Source organism: Manacus vitellinus, unplaced genomic scaffold (assembly GCF_001715985.3).
Source record: "Manacus vitellinus isolate BGI_N305 unplaced genomic scaffold, ASM171598v3 scaffold_18_pilon, whole genome shotgun sequence".
NCBI lineage: Eukaryota > Metazoa > Chordata > Aves > Passeriformes > Pipridae > Manacus > Manacus vitellinus.
In genome coordinates, this window is record NW_021939324.1 from 6416087 (window position 1) to 6428557 (window position 12471).

The following is a 12471-nucleotide window of genomic DNA, read 5'->3' on the forward strand; positions in this document are numbered from 1 at the left end:
CTAAAACTATTTAAATTGGTTGCTTTGGACTAAAACACAGATGAAAAATTAGCTTACTTGGGTTGACAAATGTGATCGTGAAAAATTATATTCAGAAATGTGACTTGATTCAAGCAGTTTTGCAAGTATGCCCTACGGGAAAGTATCTTTTAAATTGGTAGCATGGAAGATTCAGTATTGTTGCTGTTATTCTGAGGCAATTAGCTTTGCATAGGATGAGAACCAGATCCAGAAAACTTGATGATACACAAATGGTGAAGGAGGTAATGGTAAAGGAGGTAATCCTACATCAGCCATGTGAGCTGGATATGCAAAGCAAGAGGAGTGACAAGCTGGAATTCCATAAAGAAATGTTGACCTTCAACTGGTTAAATGGCCCATTTTTCTTATGTTTAGTAGTGGAAATCTGTAGACGAATAAACCTATTGTGGTAGGTTAACCCTGGCTGGGTGCCCACCAAACTGCTCTCTGACACTCTTCCCTCAGCAGGCCAGGAGAAAATGAGAAAACTCATGGGTTAAGACAGGGATGTTACTCACTGATTCCCATAGCAGGCAAAATAAACTGGCCTTGGGAAAATTAACTTAATTTATTACCATAAAAAATAAAGTAGCATAGCAACACATATAAAACCACTTTCCCTCAACCTCCTCTCTCTTCCCAGATCCAACTTCACTCTTCTACCTCCTCTCCCACAATGGTGCAGAAGGACGGGGGATGTTCACTTGAGGGTCAGGTCATGGTCAGCAACATTTCCCCTCTGCTGCTTCCTTCCTCCTCACACTGTTGCCCTACTCCAGCACGGGGTCCACTTCATGGGATAGTCTCTGATCAGCTGCTATCCATCCTCCTATGCTGGGCAGTCCTTCAGGAACTGACTATTCCAGCATTGGTCCCCCATGGGCAACAGTTCCTGCGAGAAACCTGGTCCCACATGGGCTCACAGTGCTGCTGCTTCCTTCGGGGCTCATGCATCCACCTGCTCTGTGTGGGGTCCTCCCCAGGCTGCACTGTGGGTATCTGCTCCAGCATGTTCTACCATGGGTTGCAGGGGGACAGCCTGCCTCACCATGCTCTAAAAAGATGTAACTGCTGAACAGCAGCATAGTAGTAAGATGTTAATAGCAAGAGTGTTAGTATTAACATTTAATGCATGCATTAACTTGTACAGGCTGCAGGGAATGTCTGCTCCAGCACCTGGAGTACCTCCTCCTGCTCCTTTATAGGCCTAGCTCCCTGCAGGACTGTTCCTCATTCATCTCCCACAGCATTTTTTACCCCTTGTTAAATACATTATAGAGGGGAGGCACCAGCTTGGCTGACAGGCTTAGCTGTGTCCCATGGCAGGTCTGTTGGAACTGGCTCTGACACAGGGGCAGCTCTTGCAGTCCCCCTTGCTACCACACCCTTGTCACTTAAACTCAGTACACCTCTTTACAAAGCAAAAGGAGGGTGTAACTTCAAAGATGCACTAAGAAGGTAAAGGCTTGATTCCTTCATCCAGTAAAAAACAGGTCACAGGGGTACAAAACAATCTTCATCACGTGGTTTCTTTGAGAGCTTTTTCTCTCTAAAATGACCTACCTGAATTCTGGTAATTTACTGTAAATGGAAAATAGATATTTTTCACAGGAGTAACATCAAGTAAAGTTGAATACATTTGTTTTTTAATTACAGGTATAACAGCAGTGAAATTGAAATACAAAATTAGCACGTAAGATTTGCATAGAGATAATTACTACTTAAAGAAGTACAAACTTCTAAAATTTCACAACTAAAAAGATTTACCTGCTAAACAACAGTAGCATAGTAATAAGATATGAATATTAAGAATGTTAGTATCAGTTAATGTATGGTTTTACTTGTACAGATCTTGAACAGCAGCAAGCTGATCAGAATAGGCTTGACTTACATCATTACCACAGAACCACAGAAAAATATTAACTTGAAGCACAGTTTTTATTTCTTTTAACATAGATTAAGCAAGTTTTTTATCATAAAAAAAGCTTTAAGTATTATCCCCTTAAAACAACAATGGATTTTGATGTCAGGTCACAACAGGCTTGTAGGTATGACATTATCTGTAACCAGTAGCTACAATGCAGAATAAGCTTAATGCTGGGACTCAAATGGATTTCCTTTCTCTAATTTCAATATCAGTTTCAACTCTTAAAATGAAGTTCAAGTTGCATTCACTAAAAGCTCCAGCTTTCCAAGTAATACTTGCAATTATTGCACTTGTACTGGTTGTACTGGCTTAGGAAAGCCATTCTAAAGCAACAATTTAATATTTATACATTTTAAAGCACTTGATCTTATCTACAAAGAAAATAAAGATGATAAACCCACAATTTTTTAAAAACTTAATTGTGAATAGTCTTAATTTTCAGAGTTTAAATGGATGTGCATCTAGGAACTACACTAGAAAAGCAACAGATGCTGCAACTACCCTATGATGACTAGTTTGGTCCATGTCAGTAATCAAGTGATGTTATAAAAAATAAACTAGTTTATTGTATATAAAATGAGTAATGTTGCATTTTTGTCCAGATTGCACAGTACAAACAAGCTAATATCTAAATTAATACTGTTACAGGTAGTTATTACATAGGGACAGCAGCTAGAAAAAATAAGTACCTCAAAGCAACAGACTTCTGCAGCCAGCTTTCCATAACATTGTATGAAAGTTAAATATGTCTTAGTTAGAAGTATGCATATTATAAAATGTTTGAAAAATGTTTAAGTATGAGCTGTTAAACTAGTTTTCCATAGCAAGAGTATATGATGATTATTTACATTTAAAAAATCCATTTTTCAGAAAAGAATTTACAATGAAATAAATAACCTTCAGCAGTCCCTTAACCCAACTACAAGATCTGTAAGTGGCAGTGAAAAAAAAGGTAAGCCACCTTGTGTCAATGTTAGGTCAGTAAAGTATGCGTCATCCAGAAAGAAGTGCAACTCTGCTTTAACTTTACTAGTCATCTAGAAACATGCACAATACATATAGGTACCTCCAAATATGGTACAGTCTTCAGTATTTGTACAAGATTATTCACAAAAACATACAATATATTTTACAGTCCTTTAATACAAAATATCGGTATCAAACCAATCTGAACTGCATTGATCAGACATTTACTAGGCAGGCAAGCTGCGAAGAATAACAGTTTTTAAATTTAATCCCCTCTTCGCCTTTTAAACTCAAGCAAGATATAAGCAGTTTCTTCAAAACCTGTCGGTGATGTAAAGGTACTGATGAACATTAGCTGAACCTGTTTCCATATGTATTCACTGTCTCTCCAACACTATTTAAAGTATCAAAATGTAAAGCTGCAGTCTGAAGATTCCATCAAAAAAGAATCGTATTTACCTCCTTTTGAAATTATTAGATGAAACTGCTGTTTAGTTATCCCCACTAAAGATTTCAAAGATTGAAATAAAAAACAAACAAAACAAACCCCAAAAAACCAAAACAAAACAAAAGAGAGTTCAAATCCGAAACATGGAAGCATATCTAAGAGCTGGTTTGCTTCCTTTCACACCTGATACTTGAGAAGTTGTTAATCTTCCATTTAAGACACAACACAGTCATAACTGCCTTCTTGGAATGAATCCTCATCCTCTGTCTTAGCCTTGTCCTCTTCATGTCTGCTTGCACTGCTGTTGCCAGCATCACACTGAGGATTAGTGCCATGGATAGATGAAGTCCTGCTTTCCTCAGCTCTGGGGTTTGCTTGTTCAGGAACCTTAGAAGGATTCACTGGCTGGAAGGCTTCAGGCTGTACTTGCTCTTCTACTATTTCATTTAGTTTCTGGATCTGTGGTTTGATGATATTTAGAAATGGCTTGTACCCAGGGCTAGGAAGGTAATGGGAGAGAGCACTGTGAGTGAATTAGAAATTAGTACCTTTGTTACGTGCCTGAAAAGCAGGAACTCTTTTAAATAAATAGGAAAAAGTCAACACTAATAAAACAATAAAAGTTGGAAGGTTGGTTGGTTTGTTGTGGTTTGTGTTTTGTTCTTTTCCCGGTTTAATTACAACTGTATTAAGTGACTGTGATGACAGAATGTTTCAGGTAGGACTGAGATGAAAGTTCCTCTTTAGGTAACAAATTATCTACAACTGGAATGAAGAAGAAGGTGGAAAGTAATACTTACCAATCTGTAGAAGCCCATTTGTCAACAGCATGTAGGCCAGTCTTGATATTCTGACAGATTTCTCCATCAGTATCAGCGGACTGCATTAAACTGAAAACCTGGTTGATAACTGAAGATTCTCTGAGAATAAGGCCTATGACAACACACCAATCCAGACATCCTGCTTCCATGAAGATATGGAGCAAGTACCTATATGGAAAAAAACATCCTACTTATTTTTCCACTCTGAAGACAAAAGCAAAAGTCCCAGTGTGATTCTTTCTCCTAATGCTGCATTACCAGCAATTCTAGGTTTCAAATGCTCACGAGTTGCTTACCGCAGCTGGACCTGTGACTTGTGCGGCCCTTTACTGGCCAGTTCTAGAGAGAGGTGTTCAAGCTCTGACTGTGTTAAACTTAGACTGGAGAAGTTTTCATCCACCATGGTCCAGTCACCATCCACCATAGAACTTGTTTCAGTCAGGTCCGTTGCTGAACCAATGCTGCATTCATCACCTATCAAAAACACTCAGAAACATAAGGGAAAAAAGAAACTACTTACTTTAGTAAGACTCAGAATTTCTGAACTACTTCCTATACAAACTGACAAACAGTAAAGCTTTTGGTGTATCACAGTTACTTCAGGCATACTGTCCATCCCACTTCAGCATTCTTCTTGTCAAACTGTATGGTAGAACTATTCCTGCAGGAATGCAGTAGATCTTCTATCCAGTAAAAATAATTCAGGAGAATAATATCAATAAGGGATCCTAAATATGTGTTGGCAATCATCATAAAAGCAGAGAGATAGCCTCTTGCCTACTACAGTTCTAGAATTAAGTCTGTAGGAAAGGTTACAGTCTGTCTAAAGATTCTTCTTTCTTAAGCTTTAATTTTGTTAAAAATGAAGTTGCAATATCAAGTTCTTTTCTTCTTACAAAACCTGAAAATTCTGAAGGCTTTGTAATGTAAATATTTACTTGCACTAATTAGAAAAAGAAATAAGTGTTTCTAATAAAGAAGAGCACTTGTAGCCACAGAATTCTCAAGTTACAGTAACAACTGCAAAGCTAAAATCATTACAGTGGTGAGTCATGAAGACACCTACCCTTCAGAACAATTTCCATATTAAAGCAGATGCATCTTTCTGTAGAAAATTTTTAGGAAGTTAATTTTGCTTCCTGCACATGAATACTACTGCTGGACTAGTAACTTGTGAAATTATTATTATTATTAGAATTCAGCTTGCAATGTTTTAAAGACTATTAATTTTATTTCACTTTAGAAAAAACTGCTTCTAAATGCATACTGAAGTCCATTGAACTCAAAGGCCTTCATCAAGCTCAGAAAAGTATAAGATACTTGTTTACAGAAAGAGCAATAGTGGCAAACCAGCAGTACATGCAGTGCAACAGAAAGAGATACTCATTTTCCCCATTTTAGTTGTGCTTTTTTGCAGAGCTCTGCAACAAACTTACTTAAACCTAATGCATTCCTGCAGTCCCTAGAATTAATGAACAAGAGAAACAGGAGTGAAAATAGAGTGAGACAGTGCCCAAGCAGATGGAGATGATCTCCAAATGCTCTGAATCTCATAGAAAGCTCTAGAATCTTGGGGATACTGTAATTCACATGAAGCAATTAGGTCTTTCCATGTCCCCTGGAAAAGACATGACTTAGATACTGTTGAAAATGTTGGTCTAAGCTCAAACACAAGAGGGAGTATAAAAAATGTAAAAAAAAAATGAGATCAATGGTCAGACAAGCATTTCCTGTCTCAGATTGTGTTCAGAAAAAATACATGAAAAATAAAATTCCCCCTTGTATTTTCATAAGCTGATCATACATTTCAGCTTTTAGAAAAGCAATTTAAACACAACCATAGGAAAAAATAAAACTATACAGGTCTCTAGTTTTTCAAACTTCCTCAATAAATAATATGTCTAATAGCACTCTAAAGAACTCCAAAAGCACAAAGTTCATGCAATTAGAGCAGTGCTAACCTCTGCAAGAAGCTGATCTGTGTGTTAGACAAACATAAAAAGACCTCTTAGAACACTCTTCCTAGCCAGAATGAAAAAATACTGAACTTCAAATTATCACCAGAGACAGGAACTTCAGCAAATATCAGTTTCATGTTCTACTTCAAGTACTTAAAGCTGTACGGCATGGCCACTATCTATTGTAAAAATTTCAGTTTACTTTTCAACAAGCCCTTTTTTTTTTTCCTGAATTTTCCTTATCAGCAGTTGAGAAGCAACAATACAGCAGTGGCACACAAATGTCAAAACCTAAGTACATAATTCCAGGTGCATTTTTCCAATGAGCAGAGAGAAGGAAGAGTGACTAACCTTTACTTAGCAAAGGAGAAAGGAATGCATCTTGCATGTGTGGTCCATGGGATGAAACAGTGTCAATCTCTCTCTGGGAGCAGCTGACAGTCCCAAGCCAGCTGCGACTCCGAGGTGTGTTTGAAACCCCTGTATCCATTTCCATGTTTACAAAAGTGTCTGCAGACTGAGATTTTAGCAGTTGCTCCCCTATGGCTAAAAAAAACCAAAAACAAACCAGACCATAGAAAAGTCATGTAGCTATCCAAATAGAAATTTGGACAGACTTCCTGGCATTTCAGGATGCTAAAACTTGTATCTAAGTCAATATTCAATTAGTTTGCTGGGGGACCAAGAAAATAAGGAATGCAGCAAGTTTAGGTATTTCAAGAATTCCTGATCAGTTTTTTATGTGAGCACTGGCATAGAAAGAGTATCATCTGATAAAATGTTAGCATCAACAGACCTCAACAGGGATGGTGCTTCTAAGAGGAGGAAGGCTTGGCAGCTATTGTCAATTCTGCCATAAGGAGATAAGCCAGTGAACTGAGGGACTAGTAACACAAAGGAAGTTTACATCGAAGTCTTCCAAGCTCTTACCCTCCAGCATAAAGCAAATTTCAAATATTAGGAACATCAATTTTTAATTTAAAAAAAACCTAAACAAACCTCATCTAAAGACTATATAAGAATATTGATTTTAGTAATTTTCTGCAGCAGAATTTCCATGGAGCAATTTCCATGTTCAACTCAACATCTGCACAAGTGATACCCACTTCAGTAAACTTGAGAACGTAGGAAACTTCAACAGAAACAGTCATCACAACAAGAGATACCATCTGTGCTAAACAGAATCCCTTCAAAAAGTACACCCTCTGTGAGAAAGCTGTGGTGGCAAGCCTCAGCCTGTTCTTTGTTTGGTTGAACAGAGACAGAACAGATTCAGATTCACAGATGAAGGACTGCAGGAGGGAAACCTAGTCCTTATCAAGTCAGATGTTACAGCACCTGTTTTGTACTTCCCATTCTTGAAAGGTGAATTAATGGACGAAGCTGGTATGACTGGAAATGGCCAAAGGAAATCCTTGTGTAGCTTTTTCAAAGCTAACACAAAATCCTCTACATGGGCAGCTCTGGCTCTCTCCTTGCACAGCCAGCCTATGAGCTCAAAGCCCAACTGTGCAGCAAAGCAGCCGAGGTCTTTCAGCTTGATTTCTTCCAGCAGGCGCCGAGCGTGCCGCCACAGCATCATGTCAATGTACATGTTCTCAGCACAGTCACTGTCCTTGCTCCACCTGTACACAGACCACAGAACCACGTCAAGACTGATAAAACCGAGTCGTTGTGGCTGTTTGCCACAACCACAGTACATCAAGTGACCAGAATGGGGGGCAGAGAACAGGGGGGGACTTTCTATATTAATAGCAAAAGCAGTTTTCATCATTCCTTGCTATTTATATTCTCTGAAAGATCCCACTGCCTCAACACGCAGTGAAATAAAGAACAAAAGTTACAACAGCAGCACTGTTTATTGAGTATTAAACTATTAGCAGTGCAGAAAAAAGTAAAGCAGTAGAGCTAAAAGCCAGATACCATTACAAACTAACTTCTGAGAAACAAGTTTAGAGAACTAGTCAAATATTAGTCTAGGACCCTTCCTATCAAACCTTTTAAGATAGTACTCTCTATGAAAAATGACTAAGAGTATTTGAATTTATACTAAGATTGTTTTAAAAGTCTTTTTGGGGAAAAAAGTCAAAACAAAGATAATAATGAATCCCAGCTCAATGCTGCTTCTAAACCATAATACCTATAAATATCAATTCTGTATACAGCAGCTTTAGAGTGGTTCACCCCAAGGTGTAAAAGGCTCTATTGTAGCTTGTCAACACACTGATAGATCAACATGTGCACAGCAGCACAGCGCAACTGTGATAACTATGACACCGCAAACTGTGAACTTTCAGCAAAACAGAGCCTTCAAGTGTGAGGCATGTGATCTCACTAGCTATTGAAATTACTACACGTGCATACAGTGGTTTCAGATGCTTTTGGTCAGCGAGCATACCAGGGTATGTATACATACACACACATGTATTTACATGTGTGAGAATATATTCTCCAAAGAATGTTGTGAGAGACACAAACATTACAAGAGCTGTGAAAACACAAATGCAAAGGATGTGGAAGGAGACTATCACAAATCTAACTCTATGATATGGATGTATTTCTAGAACTTAAATTGGTAAGAGTGTTAGTACAGTACCTAACAAAGTGGGGAAGGAGATGACATTACTACCAATTACCTTTTTCCAGATGGGCCAGAAGGCATACTCAGTGTTTTTGTCAAATTAAACTTGCTATGGAGATTCTCTGCTGACTGGGATAAACTAATGCTGCGATGCCTGAAGAATTCAAAGCCACTACTTGAACTAGGTTCCTAAAACCAAGAAAATTAAAACAACACAGTCAAAGGAGCAAACAAGCTATGTAATGTCAAGATTAATCATAAAAGGTTTGATGCACAGTATTTGCTTTTCTCATCACAAACCTGAGTTGTTGGTGTAGCTGGGGGTGTCTCTGTTTCTCCAGAGCCAATGGCTTTAAGAAATCTAATCATATGACGACAAAGATCCCACTTTCCCTGCTCTAAGGCAGTATTAAATAGGAGAGTAGCATGTTGTCTGCTAACTGCTGGAACTTCCATATTCTGCAAGTAACAAAGTGTAATTAAGTTATTTACTTTTGCTGTAGAGCAACAAAAGTCCTATTAAGCCACATGGAGTCACATTCAAGTATACCAAAGATTATAAAAAGCAAATTTCATGCTACTATTTTCCTTTTTAAAACACTGAACTAACTACTTACATCACATGATCTTCCCCTCCCTCCTTCATAACAGGGCATAATATCAACAGAAAACTGTTAAATTAAAAATGTGCTGAACATGCACAACTTTGGTATGACATTTTTAAAATACTGCAATATTAGTAAATATCACCACTCTTGCAATATATTAGGTACCATTACCTGTAGGATAATAAGGTAAGAGGCAGCTGTGTCCAAGTCCTGGGCCATTAAGCACTCTTCAAATAAGTCCTTAGGGTTTCCAACAGCAGCAAAAAGGTAATTCCACAGGGCATATTCTGTCTTCCTAGCACAATGAACAACTGTCTGCAGGAAGAGGGGGAACTCTGTAATGAACTTCGCCACAGTGGGAAGGAGAGGGTCGGGAATGGGTTCCCGCGAGGTAGCTTCTTCTTCCAGCACTTCATGAAGCATCAGTTCTAGTACATGAGGAAAGTATGGTAATGTGGCACAGGAGTGGGCCAAAAGCAAGGCTTGTTCACCGAGGTTCCTAACCAAGAGCTGGCGTAAAATGTGATGGAGGTAGATCTGAGAGGTTCTCTCAACAATGGAGAAAGGAAAGAGAACCTCCAAGTGTTCTCTAGCACTGGTTTGAGTGTATAAACAGTCATAGAGCACAGTGTCATTAACAGCACCAAGAACCAAGGCATCTTCAAACAAAACAGCCAATGGGTATATGTTGATGTGGAAAGGCAGCATGATCCGTCTTGACAGAAAAGAATGTGGTTTTCGATGATCTCTGGGAAACAGGGGAAGCCAGACTTTCATACCTGCCCCACCACAGCTGAGCCACAGAGCCTCCAATAAGTGGCGTTTCTGTTTGTTAATCCTGCAAGTAGTCCATACATTTTCAACAGACTGGGCTAGGACAACTGGAGCACAAAAAGGCAGCTATTTAAAATGAAAAATAAACATAAAATCACTATTCATTACTCCTTTTTTTTTACCCTCTTCACAAGAACTATTTTTTAGCTAAGAACTACTCTCTTCAAACATGTTCTTCTTCTAACAAAAAAGAAACAAATCTGCTTATCTCTTAACTGCACCTTAGCATCTGAGAAAACACCACTTACTACTTACATTAACTCAAGACATTTCTTTGACTTTTTTTAATCTCCTTAATACTTAGTCAGGAAGCAGAAAGGTGAAAATAAAGGAGAAAAATAAAAACGTGCTCTCTGCTTCTTCAGTGAGCCCACAAGTTCAAACTAGAACTGACAAAATTACTATAAACACCATATCTGCTAGTGTTTGAGCTGCAAACAAATCTACATCTGAACTTTACAGATTTCACTTTCCTGAAGTGCTTGTTTCACATAGAATTGGTTTTCATCAGAACAGAAGAACTGAAAAATTCAGTAATCAATTTCTAGTGTTGTTGTTTTCAGGAACACTGTAAACATACTCTGCAAAAAATGACAATGCTTCATAAACATATGGAATAGTTTTAGATAGACCATAGATTTTCTGTCATTGGTGCATACCAAATTTTGCACAGGATCCTTATGCTTAAAACTTGTTTATTTCACTGCAATATAACCAGCGAACACAACTGGTAAATAGTTTAGTCAGACATTCTTAGAGGGGGAAAAAAAAAAGCCATGGAATAGTAATATACTTCCAGTTAATGATTCAGTCTTTAAGTGTGGATACTGCCCTGCATTATAGATCTATTTTCTTTATGTCTGGACCACTCTCTTCCATAACTTCTTCAGACACTTTTAAAGCTATATGCACTATTCCACGTATATTTACTCACATGCTTTCTTTGATTAGGATTATTATCTTTATCCCGTATCTGGGGTCCAGATCGATCCCTTTGCAACATGATGAGTTGTCCTGCTAAGTTAAGCATAATACTTTCAGCTTCGCAAGCCTATGGATAAAAAGAATATTATGCACATTATTTAAGCTTTTTGAATGCATCATTTTACTCATAACCACAATAAAACCCCAGAATAAAAAGAGTAAATTAACTGCACCACCTTGCAGAAATGACTAACAACCAAATTAAATACAGGATGACCCAGAAAAATCAGGTAGAACTAAGTACTGCAGTTCTTGTGCAAAGGAACTGGAAGGTTTCTTATTCACCAGACTCATTCCATGTGTTTGTTTGATATGGACTTTTTCCAACTATGTATCTTGGCACAGGCAAGCCACCAGCATTTTAAGAAAAATAAAGCTCTGTATTCTTATCAGTATCATAACTATATGATTACCAGTATCTGACTGCAAAGACTAACACTGATACACAACCCAAAAAGAGCTGAGCCAAAAAGAGTTGAGCCACAATTGCACAGCATCTTGAACTTTTATTTAGCTGCAGCTAGAGAAAAATCCTTCTAGTTAGGTATATCAAGAAAGCAAAGTATTCTTTCTGAAGATTTATTTCAGAACTGTCTCCTGTTAATTTTAAATCAAGTCACTGGAGCTATTGCCATGACGTGCATTAAGCTTAGTTTTAAAATATGTGGATAGAGGATCTGTATGGTAAATTTGAAGCATTAGGGGTCAAGGAATAGGTAAAAACACAGAAAAGGCTGACACACTCCACAAAGTCAGACACATTGCTTTGTCTACAGTGCAGGGTCATATTTAGTACTAAGAATAATATTTATATTTTGATCAAGAGGATCAACAGAATTTAATTTCCTTCTTTGTTAGAAAGGAAGAAAGAAGTAGTATCTCTTCAGTCTGAAACAAAGTTTAAATATTACTGTTATATTTATGCTGTAAAAGGTTTCAGTAGCTTTTTCTCAAAATTAGGAAACACGAGAGGTCAGGTAATTCAGGAATACAGATGCTGTCTCATGGTTAAGATGGACTAGAAAACCACAAGTATGTTGCTTTTCATGCCCATGTCTAAGACCATATCAAAGTCTCTGGACACATGTTCAGCACTGTAGGACCCTAAATTAGAAGGAACTGAAGGAAGGAACCACAAACCTTCAGACTTCACATCTGTGCCACCACTTTCGTATCTGCCAGTGCCTTTGGGATGTGGAGAAAATTATGCACCACCACGTTTCCCAGCGTGCCTCACAGACAACACAACTTCTCAGCCATCTTAAGGTAGCTGCTCTCACAAAAAAATACACTTCTTACTGCAGCTACTTGGTTAAGCCTAAT

The 12471-nt window shown here is 38.0% G+C and overlaps 1 protein-coding gene across 8 annotated transcripts in view; it reads right to left on the bottom strand.

Moving 5' to 3' along the window:
• Positions 1–1645: 1645 nt before the first annotated feature.
• RIC1 (RIC1 homolog, RAB6A GEF complex partner 1) overlaps positions 1646–12471 on the bottom strand; it is a 49175-nt gene continuing 38349 nt past the window's right edge. For 4 of the 8 annotated variants that reach the window (XM_018070360.2, XM_018070361.2, XM_018070359.2 and 1 more), the window contains 9 exons: positions 11099–11215; positions 9502–10230; positions 9023–9181; positions 8778–8911; positions 7480–7766; positions 6493–6687; positions 4480–4669; positions 4163–4351; positions 1646–3885 (listed from right to left, as the gene is read on the bottom strand). In XM_018070360.2, coding sequence (XP_017925849.1) covers positions 3576–3885; positions 4163–4351; positions 4480–4669; positions 6493–6687; positions 7480–7766; positions 8778–8911; positions 9023–9181; positions 9502–10230; positions 11099–11215 — 2310 coding nt within the window. In that variant the 3' untranslated portion in view covers positions 1646–3575. Of the gene's footprint in view, positions 3886–4162; positions 4352–4479; positions 4696–6492; positions 6688–7479; positions 7767–8777; positions 8912–9022; positions 9182–9501; positions 10231–11098; positions 11216–12471 lie in introns of those variants that run through there. The other 4 variants (XM_018070362.2, XM_018070364.2, XM_008921634.3 and 1 more) reach the window with 4 other exon arrangements.